Source organism: Chrysoperla carnea, chromosome 5, assembly GCF_905475395.1.
Source record: "Chrysoperla carnea chromosome 5, inChrCarn1.1, whole genome shotgun sequence".
Lineage (NCBI taxonomy): Eukaryota > Metazoa > Arthropoda > Insecta > Neuroptera > Chrysopidae > Chrysoperla > Chrysoperla carnea.
In genome coordinates this window covers 67,957,452-67,978,370 of record NC_058341.1, presented here as the reverse complement: position 1 = coordinate 67,978,370, position 20,919 = coordinate 67,957,452, and the positions used below count along the sequence as shown (strand labels likewise).

The 20,919-nt window shown below is 29.3% G+C and overlaps 1 protein-coding gene across 4 annotated transcripts in view; it reads right to left on the bottom strand.

The window, feature by feature from the left end:
- Window positions 1-5,685: 5,685 nt before the first annotated feature.
- The window catches only part of LOC123300790 (rho guanine nucleotide exchange factor 18), a 104,620-nt gene continuing 89,386 nt past the window's right edge, over window positions 5,686-20,919 (bottom strand). For all 4 annotated transcript variants that reach the window (XM_044883439.1, XM_044883441.1, XM_044883437.1 and 1 more), the window contains 7 exons: window positions 19,942-20,209; window positions 16,423-16,604; window positions 14,242-14,505; window positions 12,827-13,264; window positions 11,882-12,155; window positions 9,994-10,289; window positions 5,686-6,335 (listed from right to left, as the gene is read on the bottom strand). In XM_044883439.1, the coding sequence (XP_044739374.1) occupies window positions 6,099-6,335; window positions 9,994-10,289; window positions 11,882-12,155; window positions 12,827-13,264; window positions 14,242-14,505; window positions 16,423-16,604; window positions 19,942-20,209 (1,959 nt within the window). In that variant the 3' untranslated portion in view covers window positions 5,686-6,098. The remainder of the gene's footprint in view (window positions 6,336-9,993; window positions 10,290-11,881; window positions 12,156-12,826; window positions 13,265-14,241; window positions 14,506-16,422; window positions 16,605-19,941; window positions 20,210-20,919) is intronic.

The following is a 20,919-nucleotide window of genomic DNA, read 5'->3' as shown; positions in this document are numbered from 1 at the left end:
AATCTAAAAGAATACAAAATAAAGTATTGTTAGTCTTAGTGTTTTCTGTTTGTTTGTTTTTCATTTCATCTTTATTTTTAATTTTTTTAAAGTCATTCCAAATTTTATTTGTTTCAAGTTGTGCTTGCTGCGAAGAAATTGTAGGATGAGCTTTTTTATAAGCTCTGAATAAATCTTGATAAAGAATCCCGATATTTGGTGTCATTTTTTATAAAGCAAATTAAAGTCAAATGTTGAATTATTAAGTCCAGTTGTTGATGAACATTTTTGCGTATCTCTATAGCAAGGAAAAACAAATGACTTCGCGCGTATATATAGCAGCAGTGCGGTATCATGCCAATAGCAGCGCTTCTGTACATGGCGCGAATATTTGAATTATATCTCAATAATTAAATATAATTATAAAAGTATGATTAGAAATTTTTTTTTAATTTTTTAATCCAAGCAATATAATTAAATTTTTGTTACGTAACATATGTTAGATTGACACCCCCCCTTAACGTAACAATGCATAACAAATTGAAATACCCCCCCCCCTTAAAATGTGTTACGTAATTTATGGATGTTCCCTAGGGCCTGTATTGAGGACAATGAAACCACCATACATATTATTTGCACCTGTAGGGCGTCAGGTTTAGAATGTTTGGGTTCGAAACCTTGGATCCATCAATCCTGGGAGAAATCCTCAACAAAATTCGACAGCTTCATCTGCTTAAAATAGCAGATATCTTTTACCTGTAGACGTCTCGCCTTCCGGTGACAAGTTGTTCTCAAGTAGGGCACATAGGACTCATTGATCTAGATGCTAGGGACCTATTTGCATTACCCCTCTTATTTATTATTATTATTATATAAATGGCAATTTAATTTAAAATAAATTATTTTTACTTTATGTTATTTCTTTCTGAATCGGCGTAATTTTTTTCGAATTTTAATTACGATGAAATTCGAATAAAAACGAAACTATTTCATATAGTAGAAGAAAATGAGTCACTACTTTTTAAATAAACATTTTACAAAACGTATTTATGGAACAAAAATGTTTTTTGTTACCTATATACACTTAATAAAATAAAATGCTACCTTTTTTTTTTAAAAAAAAAAATGTCATAAATAAATACTTGCTTATATGTAACTTTGATGTCCTTGGTCCTTTTCAGCTCTAACGAGGTTCGTTTTAAAGGTAAAGAAGTAAACTTGAAGATGCATCAATATCTTCTTGAACTTCAAGTATCGTTAAAGCAATCGGGGGTTCAGGATAATTTCTAAAAACGTATGACGTACCGCTCGTAACATACCTCTTTATTGTAAACTGTTATGCTCTTTAGAAAGCTCAATTATATTTAGATAAGAGTATATTTGTAAGCGACAATTGTAAAATTTTAGTAAAATCACTTATAGTATGCGAGGTGATTGACAAAAATGTGCAATTTCTAAAATATGAAAATTTGTATATTGGTGCAAAATTTATTAAAAATATAAAAAATATGTTCAGTCAGTATATTTCCGTAACAGAGAGTATCAGTTACCGTTTAACGCGTTACTGACACGCTCGGTTACAGAAATATACTGACTGACTATATTTTTTATGTTTATAATAATATTCTACACCAATGTACAATTTTTCAGATTTTAGAATATACTTACACATTTTTTGAAAAAGTAAAGCCGCCCCGCACCAAACACTACAGAAACCGGCTCTATGACGGCAGGCTATTTCTCTACTCACCCAATATAACGTAAATATTGCGAAATCAGTCTTAAGAAAATCCTTACATTTTTTTGTCGCTCACCTTTTAGACTATTACAAAACTTTGTTTATTGGATTTCTGTAAAAAATACGAAACATTTTGTAATCATCATTTCTAGAGAATGGCACATTCTTCAAATCAATTATCTTTTTTCATATTTTGTAAATTTTATCTGAAAAAAACTTTCTAAAGAATATCACAGACGATACACGGACTTTTCGTACTTAAAAACACGGGATATTAATGCGATGTATCTTAAAACTCACTTCTTTACCTTTAAAATGAGCCCTATTATATCTCAAAAGCAGATAATTAAGTTACATATATGTAATTTTTGTCTATTTTTAACGAAAAATAACTTTTTTTGCCAGGTATAATAAATGTAAGAAATTGTCAAACTTGAAACTGTAAATTGCATAAAAATTTTCTCGAATATACGCCAAAAATTTGTTTTAGCTATTATAGTCATTTTGTTGAGTTTTGTATGAACATAGATAAAATTTAAAAAATTACTTACAAAATGTAATTATCGCACGGGATAACAGAAACATCTTTGGTTCATTTCAAAACTGATGTCAGAGCTGTATATACGGATTACAGCGCGAAGGAATTAATTAGTTATAGTCGCGTAAATGAATGTTTTTCGCGGAAGCCCTTGAGAAAACAGTTCCGATTTTGATAGTTATTTTTTTTTAATTTTTGTTTGTTTGTTTGTTTTTTTACCTTTTAGACGTGGGAAATAATTATTTATATTGTCTAAACAATAATTATGCAACTTATATACACAAAAATTAATTTTGCGTGATATTTCTTTCCAAAAAAATTTTTCATTTATTAATTTTAATGTAACTACTAATTGAACTGTGTGAAAAATTATCTCTCATTCCACCGAAGTTGAAATTAAAAAGATCTTCAAATTCCTCTCTTGATTGAAGGGGTTATTTATATCCCGTTAGAATTTTCAAAGAATCGATTTTTGCATTTCCGGAATGTACATATATTTAAGTATATTCTCTGAAAATTTAAGGTTGATTCGAGAAAAATTCACGAAGATAAACGCATCAAAACAGAAAATTTTAACTTAGTGTAGACGTAGTTTGAAACTTTAAACGCGTTTTTTTCAAAACAGTTTTTGGGCAAGTCGGTGAGCAATATTTCTAGATAAAAAGAATATGGTTCAAATAATATCCGAGAATATTTTTAAGATCTCAGCGTCGTGGTAGTTAAAAAATGAACTTTTTATCAGGTCTCCAGCTAATCATTTTCATTGAATAAAAAGATTATAGAACGATTATAGAATGCTTTGGTATATTTATTTATTTGTAGAAATTTTGTATGATTGAGTTTAAAACGTGCTTTTGACAGCTGATTTCTTTCGTTATTTAAAAAAATTACTATCCTGTGTTGTTGATATTTGTAATTTTTATTAAGTAATTTTCTTGTAAATTATGTACTTTATCGTATTATCTTTTTCTTGTAAAATGGATTTAGCAGACTTTCAGTCTTGATGTGAGCATTGTTGCCGAAATTCCTAGTTTAGCCACCCAAATTTCCCTTCGGTTTATTTATTTCCCATTTCCGTCTATTTAATTTTTTCCTTTGTATTTTTTATTCTGCTTTAAGAAATTCGTATAAAATAACATTCACTGAATTACATTCAGCTACACAGTAATATTTAAAAATAATATATCCAAGTATAGCCAATCAAAATATTTAATCGTAGGTAATCACTATAAATTTTATATAATTAACAATCATAATTATGGCGAATCCTTACATCTGTTTAACATTCTATGTCTATAAAGTAACCTGTAATAAGGGTTGAATTAAAATCGATAGATAGTCTTCCTTAGTAGGATTGTCGAATAAATAATTACCCCCCCCCCCTCTGAAAGGTTTATAATTTTATATGTAATATAAAAAACAAACATTTAAAAAAATCATCAAAGTCGGAGCTATTGTCGAGAACCTAAAAATTATTTCCTCTTTTATGGATTCATTGAGGCGACTATTAAGAAATAATAAATACATAAAGATAAATCATTCCATAAAATTGTCTAAAAATGTTTTTACACGAATGTAAAATACTTAGTATTTCTCTGTTTGTATTAAAACTTTTTGTTTAACAAATTGACCGTAGATGTTTCAGATTCTATGAAAAACAAAAGGAAGCATGAATAGAAAGTGGTCTAATCAAATTGTGGAAGGTAAAATAGCATCTTTTGCTTGCATTTGCATTATATATTGGCACTAAAAATATTTAAAATTATTTTTTTAGTCAACAATTTTTTTTTCTTTAAATACAATTCAACAATTTTTGTAACAATAACAGTTTTTGTCTTTTTTTATTTTGTAGAAGAAATCTTGTTTAAAATATGCTTATCGATTTTTTTTATACTTTTTTCAGTTTTTTTTTTACATTTTTTTAAGAAACAACGAATTAAAGTATTCAAAAAATTGCATGAAATTGGGAGAAAAATCTAAAAATGTATTGAACGATATATTTGGTTAATTAAGTTAATATCAGTCAACATTCCTGTAGTGCAATCTCCCTGGATAGACTAAAACTTAAAATTAAAATTCAGCTGAAATTTTTGAAATGTCGGTAGCTTTACTTGCCTCATGATATTTAAAAGATAAAAGAGGTGGCGAGGACGTCAAAGTTCAAGATAACTAGTTTTTGAAAAATAACTCGCTAAATTAAGTTTTTTTTGATTTTTCTTAAGTTATTTATAAAAATAAAAGTTGAAAAAATTTCTCATGAAATTTCCCCTTCAAGTTTTTTCATTTAGTATTTTTATTTAAACCATACTTGTAAGACTCTCATTTTTTTCATTGAATGAAAAAACAAAAGATGTATCATATGTAAGTACATGTAATTGTATGTTACAATATCTTTGAAAAAAAAACTTTTTAAAACTGAAGGAAACACTTTCTGATACACACATTTTTAAATTTGAAGTTTTTAAACTTGTTTTCTGTTAAGCATTTTATTTTTCAATTTAGAAATTTATGAAAGCTTTAATTGGCAGTTAAATTTTTTGAAGATTTGTATACTTGTGGACAAAAAAAAGCGACACTTTGCTGTACATCAGATATACTTATGGTGGTTGAAAAATACACATTAATAATAATGTGTTTTAATGCGACCAAACATATCTGATATACAGCTTTGTCGCAATTTTATTGTCCGCAAGATACCTTGGTACACCATAACGATATTTAAACGACACATAAAAACAATTCTTTTAATATTTTATATAATTCTTAAGCAAAATTTTTCGTTGTTAAGAATTATAACGTTAACCTATTTTATACAAGGTGTTCTATAATGACTGCAGAACTCTTTTAAAAACGAACGAAAAAGTTCTTTACCAAATCGATCGGCGACCTAATTTCCAAGATAATTAACCAAATCAATTTATAAATTTATCCAATGACAAAGAACTTAGAAATATAAAGATGTCTTTATCGTTGCATTTAATTATCAATTTATCTATCTCACTTTTACATTTTATTTAACCCCACCCAATCACAATAAAGACATCCTTCTATTTCCAAGTGCTCTGCCATTGGATAAATTAATTAATTGATTTGGTTAATTATTTCGGAAATTAGGCCTCAGATCGAAATTTGGTAAAAAACTTTTTCGTTCGTCTTTATAAAAGTTCTGCAGTCATTATAGAACACCTTGTATAAAATAGGTTAACGTAATAATTCTTGACAGCAAAAAATTTTGCTTAAGAAATTTGGTAATTGGCTTTTTGTCTTTCTTAGCATTAAAGTCCCATAGCTTTGTTAAAGAATGTTTGAAATTAAAAAATTGTTTAATTTTCAATTTAGTTAAGGAATTCGTTTCGACTAATTTGATAAGAAATTTTGTTATTTTTTTGGATTAACTCTGAAAATCGAAAAATGTTTATTTAGGAAGTTATTTACAAAAAACCAGATCTTTTAGAACATACACATCTAAAACTAAACTTTATATGGGTCATATTACCAGGTCGGCTGTACTACTGGGAGTCAAACTCATTTTAAATTTAAAATAGTTTCCAACGATGGAAACCAAATGTAGTTTATTGACTGATTTTTTTGGATTAAAAATGAAATGATTTAGGGTGGGGTGGGAGCAGCGATCTATACAAATGAGCACGATTTTTATTATCACTTTCAAAACTATTTAAAGATAAAACATTTGTTTAAAATCATTTTCATTTCTCACCTCTCCTTACTGGATAATTAATGTCTTAATTATATAGATAAATATGGAGATAAGAAATTATATAATCACTAAACCTTAGCGTTTATTAAAGAATATAAGAAATTTTTTGTTTTCCCCGATAAACGTCAGAAGAATATAACGTCCTCTTCTGGGGCTGGTGGTGGCGGTGCTTGCGGTTGTTCTGGACTACGTACACGAAACCGTTCTGGTAGTTTGGGGTATGTATGAGTACGTGCAGCTTTTGCACCACTACTTGTTGGGGGTATGTTGGTTATTTGGTTTGAAACTTGTTGTATCGATGTACTATCGGGCATAATGGCTGGGCTGGAACCAGCTCGAGAATGACTTGGAGTTATTGGTATCTGTAAAACATACAATTTGCAGTAATTTGTTAGGCCAAGTAAAATTAAGGTTGCAAATCAATTGAGTCTCACGACATGAGACTGATATTTGCAATCATTTTAAAATCTGATGCACTGGTATCAATCGATAGCCAGGTCTTGTATTTAACTTTTATAGACAGTCAGCTCGAGCCAGAAAAACATAATCAATTTTTTACAGTTTGCCAATGATAGAAAATATACAGTTTGGCAACAATCTCGTTAGCCATTTAAAATATATTAAGAGCTTTTATGGACGTCCTAATGTATAAACACAAGGAAAGAGTCTTCAGACAATGTATTGAGTGTGTGATGGGACACTTGGACAAAGACGACTGCCCGACTTAAGTTGGCTGTAGTCACATATATACACAAACAACTAATAAATGATATGATCACACACAATACATTGTCTGAAGACTGTTTTCTTGTCTTATACATAAGAACGTCCATAAAAACTCTTCTTACTTTATATATTTTAAATGGCTGACGAGATGGTTGCCAAACTGATATACAGAAACGAGAAACAGAAAAATATATAAAATAACATTTGTAACGAATAAATACGTAGTTAAAAATTAATATTTGTGTGTAAATCAAAGAGAAAATCTTTTTACAGTGTGCTATTCATTTGAATAAAAGGCAAGACTGTTCAATACACTAAAAATTTATTGACAGACGCTTTTCTCGTGTACAAACTTTAACATATCCAATACTAATATTGGATATGTTCAAGTTTGTATACGAAAAAACCGTCTGTCAATAAATTTATAGTGTATTGAACACTCTCAGCTTTTATTCAAATGAATGGCAGACTGTAAAAGGTTTTTCTCTTTGATTGACAAAAAAATATTAATTTTTAACTATGTATTAACTCGTTATAAATGTTATTTTTATGTTGTTTGTGGCTATATACAGGGTGGGTCAATTTAATCTATAATATCTAATGGCTCGTTTTATAGTTAACCAATCAAAAAATAGCTTAAACAAAAATTGTAGAGTTTGATGGAGGACATCATGTTCTGACATCAGATTGGATCTATGAGTATGGTTTTAATAGAAAATTTATTCTAAACGGTAAGAGATAGAATAACACTTTAAATTAGAAAGTTGATCTTCATACAAAAAAACTCTAAATTTTTGTTTAAAATATATTTTCGAAAAACGTTAGCTTTCGGAGGAAATTCGACATAAAAATGTCATTATTCCATTTAATCGAAAGAAAATACGCATAAAGTTTATCGATAATTGTAGACTTCTGTAGCTATCGTATCTAAAGCGAATGATTTTGGAAAAAATGTTTTTAATAAAGAATGTTAGTTTTTTATGAGTGTCAACTTTCTTATTTAAAGTGTTATTCTATCGCTTACCTTTTAGAATATAAATTGGTTATTAAAGAAACCCGAAGAACTTGGTCCAATCTGAAAGTCAGAACATGATGCCCCATCAAACTCTATAACTTTTTTAAAGTTATTTTTTGATTGGTTAACTACAAAACGGGCTATTATAGATTAAAATGGCCCACACTGTACATGCCCTCTATCTTTTGCAGACTGTAAAAAGTTGGTTATGTTTTTCTGTCACGAGCTGACAGTCTATTATAAAAGTAATCATTTAACTATTTAAATTTTTCTTTTTTGAAAGATATTTCATATTTTATTGCCTCCCTGCTCCAACAGAGCACACCTAAAAGACGCGTGGGCGTGATGAATATTTTACAGCTTTTACAGTTTCAGACATTATGAATCATTTTCCTTTAGCAGATCGTGTGTTATGTGTATGCAAGTTTTACAACGTTTCCAATTAAATAAAATGCAGGACTGGTTCGACAATTATGGTTCAAGTATGTTCGAAATTATAACCGTAACTGAAAATTCGATCCAAGATATTTAAACCTTGATTAATGATTCAATGTAAAAGATTTTATCCTTAGTTAAAATTAAATTGGGGAAAATGATACTCACATATCGACTGAAACTGTAAAAGCTGTGTATTATGTTAGCATAGGGGGGCAATAAAATATTAACTCTCTTCGAAATAAGATTAAGGTAGAATGTCCATTATAGTAAAGTTCATAAAAATGTGCTTATATACTGCGCGCAAAAAAAATCTGATTTGATGTGAATGAAAAATATATGTATATTATCCTATAGCCTTTTATTTTCTAGGGCTGAAACGCTGAGAAAATTTATTTATTAATTCTAGTTGATTCTTAAAAGCTTTCACGGGGTGCATAAGTATTTATGCCAGAAATTAAGTATGTGCAATCGAAAGCTTGTTTATTTCTCTTTAAAATACGCTTATATTGATCTTTATGCGTGATCTTCACTCAAGTCTAAGACCGAGTTATTTGCCGACAAAGCAAAATAGACAATTTTTTCATTTTGTTAAAATATATCCCCTTAAGGACCCACAATAAAAATATTTAGCTAGATTATATTATTGTGGGTCCTTAAGGGGATATATTTTAACAAAATGCATAATACAGCCCACAGAAATGCTCATCTTAATTTCAATGACAATTTTTTAATTAAAACTGCCGTATTTTCTCAAATAATGACGGAAATAAAACTGAACTCACTGAACTTTTTGTAATTAGAGACTTTTTATCATTGTTTTATGTTTATTTTTTAGATTTATTGTTTTTTGTGACAGTTTTAATAGTGAATAACTCAGCCAAGAACGCTCGAACAAGGTTGAATATTTTTATTAAATTTTTTATTAAAAAAGTTTTTAAGGTAATGCGGCAGTTTAATGTTCAAAGTGTTTTTTTGGTTTGTCGACGAATAACTCTGGTATAAGCGCATTTTAACGAGAAATAAACAAGCTTTCAATTGCACGTGCTCAATTTCTTGTACAAATACTTATGTATCCTGTGCACGCTTTTAAAATTCATGCCAAATTAATGAATAAATTTTCTCAACGTTTCAGCCTTGCGCATAAATAAAATTTATAACTGTTTGAAATTTCGAAAAAATCTAAAAATTTTTTAAGTGTGTCATTTTGTTTGCGGGGCAGTATATTTTTATTAAATATTGTATTAGCATTTTAATAAAAAAGTTTTCATCTACTATGAAAATTAATATTTTTATATCTGTTTGCCTGGGCCTGTCTGTATGTTTGTCTTTTATCTGCAGTTCCGTGAAATTCCTGTCATAATAACATCAAGCTTCCCCCTTTTATACCTGTCCAGGGGTGAAAAACTAAAAAAACCGTTAACTGTTTAATAGAATACACAAAAATAACTTTACTAAATGGCAAGCAAAGGGAGCTCAGAGTTTGTAGGCTTCAATGATTCCTAACCCTTTTTTGCCCTCTTTAGTATAAAGGTCTGATACTGAACACCAAACCCAGGCCGAAGTCTTCTTCAAAAACATTACTCTTGTCGAAAATTTTATGTTCTTCAAATCGATTATCTATAAATTTTATTCGTATTTTTTTCATTTTCGAAGATATATCGTAGTTTTTCTGAATACAAAACTTCCGAAAACTTGTATGGAATACCTGGTGTTATGGTTTATAGATTATAACTTTTACTGGATTCTATCTATTAAACTTCCATATTCCATTGCCATAACTTCCACCTTGTTTGTATTCATTATAAAGTATTATGATTTTAGTAATGGAGTACATAACTTACATCACTTGGAGGACTAAAACTGCCTGAACTTAATCGTTGATAACCACCAGAACTTGATGATCGTCGTGATTTTTCTTCTTGTGATAATTTTAATGGTAACATTTGTTGGGGTCCAGATGAGGCAGTGGCCGATGTGTGCGATGTAGCTGAAGATAATTGTGTACTACTTGAGTTCGAACTAAGTTTAGATGCTAATTTTAATGGCAATTGTTGTTTGATTGGTAAACTTTGGGATACTTTCACTTGATTTGTTGCACTTATTAAATTTAATGGTAATGTTGATTTATTGGACATACCTGCAAATTAATTATCATAATTAATTTAATCACATTCATCATGTAATATTTTCAAGAAAAAAATAACAATGCAAATGATTCCTCACAAATTTCTATCCTCAGTTTACATCTTCTCTTTCTAATAGAAATTTCTATTTTTCTGATCTTTGCTAAACGTTTTGAGATCAATTTTTTTTCCTTTGATCAAGTTTTACAAAAATTGTTCAGTACGCTTTCGGTTATTGACCAAAATTTGTATGTCTGGGCAATGTTTTCCCCTGACTCAATTACAATTACATTTGTCAGATTTTACAAAAATAGAAAAGAAGTTAAAACATTGATCAAGAAACTGGTGGCCTCGTGAGATACTCCTTCAGATATCAACTATAGTGCAATATGAATGGCGCAAAATACTCCATTTAAAAAATAATTAACCCATTTGGTTTTTCCACGCGATGATTAGGAGAAAAATAGTTATTTTTTAAGGAAAATACTTTGGAGATCAAAAATTCATCGACAAATCGGAAAATTGCAAAATAAAAACGGAAAAAAACATTTTAAGTTATTTCCGGCATGAATTGACTTGTCAACAGTTTTGGTCTATTTTTTTCACAGGCTCAGAATAATATTAGCGTTTTTTAGAACATAAAAAATTGCAAAAGTTATAAACAAATAAAGATGGAAAAAAGGTATTTCGTTTTTCGGCAATAGTTGATAAACTATTAATATTTAAGAAATTTAAAGAAGAGGAAATTTCCAATAAAAATCTCTTACTCCCAGAAGTCTATCTCCATTATTTATAATTTTAATTTAACGCTGAACATAAATTTTTTTGCGTCATTTTTAGATTTAAAATTCCTAATTAAACAAAGAGGAAGATACCTACTAGTGACGTCATACTTGGGTATCGCCATAGAGATTACATATAAATATTTGTTTTGCTAAAAGAAGATGGGCAACCTTTGAATATATTCTTTGATTGCTTATAACTTCTTCGTTATTTAATCAATTTTAATTTTACTTTAAAATTTGGTCATGGTATCAAGTCTAATTTTATATTTTTATGGGTAATACTGGCCAATTCGACATCAGGATTATCTCCTATTATTAATTAAAATTATGACGTTACACAATCTTTTACTACAAATTTTTTCTTCGGACGTTTTCGTTTCTCTTTTGAAAAGTTCTTTTAAAACTGTTTGTAATTTTAAAATTATTAGGAAAAAAATTAAAAAAGTTTTTTTATAAAAATTATATGCGATCTTTCCATTTTTGTCAAAAGAAAAGAAAAATTTTGTTCAAAAACCCAATTGTTAATTAACAAAACTTTCTCGAATTTTCGCATTCATTGTAAACTAAAAAAAATGTTTAAATAATTGGCTTCGAGGACCCCTTCTTATATATATACTTAACAAGATCACGTCAAAAGAGTTCAAAAAATTACTATAAACAAAGTATTAAAATTTTTGCAATTTTTTATATGCTAAAAAACGCTTCCGGTACATTTTTCTAGCCATCATTCCGAGTCCAACGAACTATTACACGAATTTTTACGACCATTATATACGGAGATTTAAATAATAAATGACTAATGAATAAATTAGTTGACTTACTTTTGTTAGCCCATTTATTTAAATCAGGTTTTCGTCGATTTGTGTCATTTCCAGTGTTTCCTGGTGGTGATGTATCCATAGTTGGAGTGTTACCATTATTATTTATATTTTGCCCGTCACTCTCTAAATTTAAATTTGTCTCATCGTGTGGAGGAACAACAGGTAACACTACATTTGGTGATATTAATAAACCTCGATTCGATAATACTTCCATTTTTCGATATAATTGATCACGTTGTTGTTTTATATCATTTTCTTCGGCACGAATTTGTTCCTATAAGTTAAAATATTTATTTTTATAATTTATAGTTTTAACAATTAAAAATATTGTTTTTAGTTATTTTAAAGATTAACGATTCTACGGCAAAAGGGAATTTTTATTAGGAAAAACTAAATTGGACTAAAACTTGAAAATAAAAAAAATCAAAAAGTAAAAAGAAACCCAATATTAGACAGAAAGTAACAAAGACTCTTAATTTTTTATAATTACAAAAGTTTTAGTACTGGATGTTTGTTTCTTTTATTCTAGGATATGGCACGTAAAAAAAAATCCATGATGTGGAACATTTTCTCTTATTGGACATATATATGGCAGAACGGCCATTTTTAAGCGTGGGAGAATTCCCGAATACTGGTGTAAAACAAAGTAAGTAAAAACTAAAAAAAATTTCTACTACTTGGCAAATAACTTCCATAACGACCGCACAAAAGGTATACAATATTGGCCTGAAACTTAAAATTTTCTAGCTACCATTTTTGAACTTCCCTCTCGATATCAAAATCGACTTGTTTTCAAAATAATTACATCAGGTCAAGAGTTATTATGGATAGGTACGTTTGAACATACTTTATGCAAGGTACTTTTTGGTTGTTAATGGATGAACTTGATTCTTTATATCACTAAGTGTCCGAATACGATCTATATTTCCTCCAAATGAACATTACCTGCAATCGCATTAATTCTTGTCGTTTCTCTTCTAATTCTCGTTGTTCATTATCACGCATTTGTTGCCACGCAGCTTTCTCCCCACTAAATTTATCTTGAAGATTACGTAATTCTTCTAGTTGTTGATTATGTCGGTAGCCAGATTTGTCTGAACCGCCTACACCAACTGATTTGTATGCTAATAATTGTGCTTGTAAACTATCAATACTTGTCATTTGTTGTGAAATTATACATAACAGTCGATATACGTAATGAGATAGTTGAACAGCGGCCACTTGTTGTTCACGTCCCAATGTCAGTAATGCAGGTAAATCTGGTGGTCCAGATGAAGCTGCTTGTGGATCATCTGTTGAATTCGATGAATTATTTGATGTATTTGCATTTAACAATCCCGGCGGAACTGTTGCCAACATAGCATTACGCCACGGTAATTTATCCTGAAAATGATTATGTTGTTTTAGAAATTTGAACTTTTTTTTTGGGTCTTTGATCAAAATAGCTATTTTTAATATAATTTAACCTGATAATACGAAAATAGCAATTAAGGATGTGCGAATATCATTTTTATATGAAATTGGGCTAATTGTAAGTCTAAATCAATTCTGAAAATTTTAGAGGGGGTTGTCCGATTATTTAAATAAATAAATGACTTCAAAAGTAGACATATTTAACATTGGTTTTATAGTAAAACGGTAGATGGATGATATGTTTTCATAGATTTTTCAAAAATTAGTCGGTGGAAATTAAAAAAAAAACTATTTAAATTAAAGCTAAAGTTAATAAATTATTGAAAACAAAAAAAACTTGTTGTATCCGATTAATTAAGGTTGTATGAGCCACTGTAGTGGGGACACAAATTTAAAAAAAATATATTCTTTCAATTTTGATTGTGAATTATGTTATAACTTGACAATATAAAACAAAAAGTAAGAATAAAATTTTTCGATATCTGGAGTAATTTTTAAAATATCGAAAATTGATTGTGTGATTAACATAATTAACATGGAAATGATGGTAATAAATAATTTTCGGGCCAAAATTTTCATTTTTTGGATACATTTTTATATTTCGAGAAATTATGTCTAACTTTGATCGGCTATATCTTGGTTATTATTGAATCTAGAAATTCGTTTTCCATACCATATTTTAGCAAATTCATTGTTCTACAACTTTGTAACAAACTAAAGAATACAAAATGTGCTTAAGTAACGAGATATAAGCGAAAAATTGAAAGAAATCCTAAAATTTTGGACCCCCCCCCCCCCTCAAATTAGCACAGGATACTCGGTCGAAAACTTATGATAGACATTCTAGAGTACCCCCAAATAACCTGTAGAAATTTCATTAAGTTCGGAATACTATCCAGGAAAAAAACACATATCTACAGACATAATGTCTCTTGATAAACACTCACATTAAGAGAAACTCTGTCACATGATTCAGTGCTATTTGTGGAAGTTGCACTTGCAGCACTAAATGCAGGTTGTAATTTCTTATTCAGTAGTTTTAATGGTGGTCCAGGTCCAGGTTGTGCATTATCAAAACCACCAAATGTTTCAGCTCTTTTTGGTAATGTTGGGGACACATATGCCTCACTTTGATGTTCACCAACAGAACTAACACTTCTTGATAGATTTGTTCCGGAAGCATATAACGAACTGGCAAGTTGACTTACTTCCTATAAATATTAATAATAAATCTTTATAAGTTATTTTTTTAAATACAGTAATAAACTCCAATACTCCAATAAACATAAAAATCATCCCTTCTTGGAGGTGGAAAAATATATATTGAAAATGAAATCGGTAGAGCGATGAGATCTAAGTAAAAAGTATCATTCTAGTATATTTTGAAAAGTCAATACTTTCCGAGTTATTGGCGATTGAAATTCGGAATATTTAACCATCAATAAAAGAAAAATTGGACGTTTTTTGAAAAAAGTATTATATACACTTTTTCTAAATAATATAAAAAACCTTGAAAATGAATTAAGTTATATTGAAAAGAAAGTTTCTCTTTTCTTGTTTTTTATGTTTTATTCAGCACAAAAACTCATTAATTTACCACGGATACTAAAATGAATGCTTGCCGCTTTTTAATTTACTTTATTAAGGTACTGACAACATGCTCTAAAAGTTCTAACAATTTCGAAAAATAATAAAGTTACAAAATAAAGTTTTAGAAGATAAAATATTCTGCAGAAAAAGAGGTAAGTTTTTTCTCTCGAAACTTTTTTTGTAATTTTATTATTTTTCGAATAATTTAACGATAAAGAGAATTTTTGTATGAAAATTTCTTACTTCGAAAACAAAATTTTAAAGTGGTAAGCATTAATTTTAGTTCCCGTGGTAAATTCAACAGTTTTTGTGCTCAAAAATCATAAAAAAAAGTACGAAAAACATTCGTGCAAATGACTTGAAAATTTTTTCATTTTCAAAGTTTATTATAGTATTTTAAAAAGTGTATATAATACTTTTTTCAAAAACGTCCAATTTTTCAGTTATTTAATAATAATAATGGGGTTTAACCACCGTTTTTCAGATATCTATCTATAACAGAGGCAATCCATATCATTATTCTTTTAATCTCTATTTATTTTATTTTAAACTACATCCAATATACAATAAAATTTTTATGATGTGGGTGGAGTTGATTTAGATCGCACGATCACTAAGCCGTTTATTTAACGTTAAATACTCCAAACTTTAATCGCCAATAGCTCGGCAAGTATTGACTCTTCAAAATATATTTAAATGACACTTTTTAATTAGATTTCATCGCTCTATTGATTCCCGTTGTCATTTTCAACATATATTTTTCCATCCCTAGAAGGTGTGGTTACCACCCCCTGCTCAAATGATACTATACAATTTTTGTTTCGTGGAGTCTTATCTACTTACCGTCAAATTTTCAGATCAATCGGAGTTATAGGAAAGAAGTTCGAGGTTTAATCCTCGTGTACTGGATATTGAGATACTAATAGTATTAAACCATTTTCTCACTTCTATCTCGGTAGGGGTTGGAAAGTATATTAGTGATAGCTAAAGTTTAAAGTTTTGCTAAAATTTTGTCGGCTGTGTCATATTTACTGAATGAATTAATTTTATGATAGAACACTGGTATCGGAAAACAGCATCAAAATTGAAATAGGGATGTGGTTTTCTAAGAACACGTAACATTAGGTATTTAGAGCTGTATGAGCCAAGATGCGACTGCAAAATTGCCAGGGAAATGTTATATTGATGAAAACCAGCAGGAATGATGAATGAAGAAAAAATCACAAGAGTACTTTTTTGCTTTAAACTGATCAAAAAATACAAAAATCGAATCACTAAAATCTTTCATTATTACATTTTCACTAAACTCAACTTACTGAATTTAATTGAATATTCTAAACTAATTTTATATTTTAAGTTTTTTGAACATACAAAATAACACAAAATGTATTTACAAAAACTAACTAGTATCGATCTCTTACGAATCGACTGATCAAACAGTTTCTATTTTCTGATTGATCGATATTTAATTCAATTCGATTAGACTAGGCGTCAATATAGTGTAAAGAATGTCTCAGATATCATGTTCAACTTCTTACCTGTACGGCATTCAAAACTTCTTTCCACATTACACCCGTGTCAGTATTTTCGCTAACCAAGTGTCGATATGAAGGTGGTGATGACGGTGGTCCTAAACCAGCAGTAGCCAATAACTTCAACTGTAATGCCATTTTTTCTTGCAATAGTAATGCTTGTTCAACATCCTTTTGTCTTAATAAACCTGGAAGAGTTAACAACACAATGTTTTAGTTTGATAACTTTTAAATTTCATGGAATAAAAATCTTTAAAAAAACTCCAAAGCTTCAAGCTATTAAAAAAATAAAAATAAAAAACGCTCACAGTAAGTTGGCATTGATTTGTCTTTCAAAAACGAAGACGCTGTTAGAAAAAAAGTAAAATTCTGAAATAAGCTTAAGAATTTCACCACAAACAAAATAAGAAAATAAGTTCACTGAAATCAATTAAACATGCGAAAAAAATTCATGCAACACAATTTGATATAAAACTGAAATATAAATAGCAAAAAAAAATTTTTTTTTGAAAACAAATCGAGAATTTTAGGGAATAACTTTTTACCTTCAAGTCCACTGGCATCGTCTGTCAGGAAGCATAAGGTTGCACAAAGGTATATTTTTTAGGTTTGTTTTTTGATGATATATTTAACATTTTTAAAACTTTGGGTTGATTTATAAAAACTACATTTCAGGTGGGTAAAATACATTTGGATATTTTTGTTTCAATAACCAATTACCGACTAATTATACCATGTATATATGAAATATATCAAAGTATACTAAGTTTAGTTCCATGTTTGTAACGCTTAAAAAAATTGATGCTACAAACAAAATTTTGCTATAGGTGTTCATAAAGTCACCTAATTGATCCATTTTCGGTTGTCTGTATCTCTATCTGTCTGTCTGTCTGTCTGTCTGACAACACGCTAAGTTAAAAGTGAGATCGAGTTCGTAAATGAGCAACTTAGGTCAATTGAATCTTAGGTCCGTAGTACTCATCTTGTAAATCGTTAGAGATAGAACAACAGTTTAAATGTAAAAAATGTTACTTATAAAAGAAATAAGCAACTTTTGTTTCAAACATTTTTTCGTAAACATCACTGTTTACCCGACCCGTGAGGGCGCAAATTATATAATATTTATTATATGGGAATATCAGACATGTATGTGTGGCTATCTCTCTTTATGTACATGGCGTGAAAAAACAAACGATTCCGTAATCAACACTATCTATACATGGTATTTCAACAATTAACTCAGTCAACTGTTTCTTTTCACTTGTTTTAAACCATTTTAAAATGTTTATTATGAAAAAATTTTATGTAAAGTATTTTAGTAAACAGTTGTACCGTTGAGCTACAGAGTAGTTTAATAATCCAGTAACTTTGTCGCCTGAAAGTACGGTGTAGTTTGCGTCAAATCCGGTAATTCTGATTTTTAGTAAACTTGTTTATGATGTTGGCCCAAACATGAGAGTTTCAGCTTTTTTTATGATTTTCAGTACTTTTTCAAGATTTTTTTTTTTATTAGACTAAATTTGCTACAATATGAGACTAGAATTGTCAATGTAAACCCAATAGTTTCCGAGATAAAGACTTTCAAAGCTCATTTTTCCCAATAGTAAAGTTTGGAGGTACGCTTTATGGCAAATAATATAAGCATCCAGTATATTCTATAAATTTCAATTTTATAGTGTTGAAATACGGGATAAAAGTTTCTAATCTTAACAACTTTAAGCTTTGTAAAATTAATCAAAATGAATTTTTGAAACGATGCATTGCCCTTAAGTGAAGAGTTCAGTGGAAAAATGGGGGAGGTCAAATATTTTATACACACAATCAAATTATTATAGGAACAAAAATTTAACATAAAATAATATCTTAATTTCAAACAACTGGAAAAGTTTTTTAGCATATTTTAAAAACGAAAAGTGGGAGAGTGATCATAGTTTTTTACCAAACAATATGTCAGGGCTTAAAAGAGAGCAATTTAAGTTTTCCAACGATAAGAAAAAAATTTCAGTGCGATGATTATTTCAGAAGATACAAGATTTTAAATTCAGAAGTGTCAATTTTGCTTGGAAGGCGAATATCTTGTCTCAAAGAGCTCGTACGGTAATTTTTTATAGCTCATTTTTAAGAAAATAAACAAGCTTTCGAGTGGTTTTAACAAGTTTTTAATATTTTGATACGCTTCTAAACTTCATCTAAAATTTAGGGACAACATTTCTCACCCTTTCAACCTCACACATTTAGAAAGTACAAATGTTCAAAGGAGCTATTGCTAATTCAAAATCGATGATTTTTCGCAGAGTTCTGTATGAATTTTAGATAAAATTATGTGTTAAAATTTTGTTGCTTTAATAATTTGGTTGTGTATATTATTAGGTAGAGGTATTTTTTGAAAAAGCTAGAATTACCCGGTGAAGCGTGCGGATATCAGCTGGCAATTAAATAATCGGAAAGATAATATTCGACCCCTATTTGCTTTTAATACTTTGCTTCTAATTTATTTTTAAGCTATAAAAATTATTATAAAAGCGGCATAAAGTGTGACCCACATTTTGGATCGTTTTTCATTTAGTGATTATTTCGCGATTCGAAGCTTTATGATTGAATGGCTAAATAAAGTTCAGGCCGCTAATTGAACGGCGCCGTTTAAGGACAAGTCTGTTAATTAAATGGCTAATTAAGCTAGTTGGCTGTGACATATACATATTAAAAACGATTTAAAATGTGAATGACTCTAGATAAATGTAAAAAATTACTGATTAGAAATATCCAAATATATTGTTTAAATATTGACTTTGAAATAAATCTAAAGTACTAAGAAGTTTGGTAATTACAACATCATTTTGAGACAATATTCACATTTTATTAAGGATAAATCCAGATACATTCGATATGCTAAAAACATTTATAAATATTGTGGAGAACCATGCCATTTTGTATTCATATAGAGTCCACCAATTAAGGCGTAGAAAAGTAAATGTACATACATATTTTGTATCAGTATTTGTGTATACGAGATGAAAAAAAAACGAAATCTCTAAATTTTAACCTATAGCACCAATTTTGATGAAAATTTGCGATTAAGCTATGTTCATCCTCTAGATTAAAAATTATTTGATGTCGAGTATTGCTTTTGTCCTGGGGTTGGTAACCATCCCTTCTAGGAGATGGGGAAATATAGGTTGAAAATGACAACGAGAATCGATAGAATGATGAATTCTAAGCAAAAAGTGCCATCAAGTATATTCCGAAAAGCCAATACTTTCCTTGTTATTGGCGATTGAAATTTGGAGTATTTCAAATAACTGAAAATACTTCTTATCGAAACACCCTTTATATGACAAAAAAATTGATATGACGTCATTGTTACGGGAGCATTGTTGACTGACATTTACTTTACTGCATCTTAACTGGCTGATCCTTTATATTTATTGGCTGATAAAAAATAATTGGTATAATTTGTTTGTATGTTTCATAAGACTTTCAATAATAAGAACATTAATTTAACATAAACGATAAAATCGAACTGACCTACAAGTTGTCGTATTTGTGATTGTTTTGCATTTAAAATTTTCTGTTTCTCTTCAACACTAAGCGTTGTTGTATCCTCTTCATCCTCTGGGCAATTTTTGACTGCTGAACGAATTGCTTGTATCCATATTTGTTTATCTTTTGGTTTGTGCACTTTTAATTCAAACATTTCTGGATCAGCAGGATTTGATGATATTAAATAAATACTACGAGATTCTTGACCAGCTTTTTCTCTCACTAATAATTTTTGTAATGACACTACACCAGCCTACAAATAAGATAGAAAAGTTTTTATTCAACAATCTCAAAGCTTAGAATTTGATATTAATATATACATTTAGCCGGAAAAGAAAACACGTGCCATATTTTGTTTAAAAAAAAAGCGCGATGTATGTTTTTCGTTTTGCATGCATGTAACTTTGTTGTTATTGCTCTTTTGGGACTCGTTCGGGGTTTATTTTACAGTAAGGATTGTAAAAAATAACACTTCATATAGTATGAGAGCCATTTTCAAAAGCCTGATTTTGTAATATTTACGATATATTGGTGGATTAAAGAAAAAGCCTGCCGTCAGTCAGCCGATTTCTGTAGCGCTTAGCGCGGCGGCGTCTTTAAATTTGCAAAAAATAGGCAAGTATTTTATCTAATCTGAAAGTTTGTATATTGGTGCAGAATATTATTATAAACTTAAAAGATTTAGTCAGTCGGTATATTTCTGTAGCCGGGCACTGACACTGTCTGTTGCAAAAATATACTGACTGACTATATTTTTTATGTTTATAAAAATATTATGAACAATATACAAACTTTCAGATTAGATAAAAAATACGTGCACATTTTTTGCAAAGTTAAAGTCGCTCCCGCGCTACAGAAACCGGCTGACTGACGACAGGCTATTTCTCTACTTCATCAATATAACGTAAATATTGCAAAATCAGCCTTTAGAAAATGCTTGCAATTTTTTGTCGCTGGCCTTTC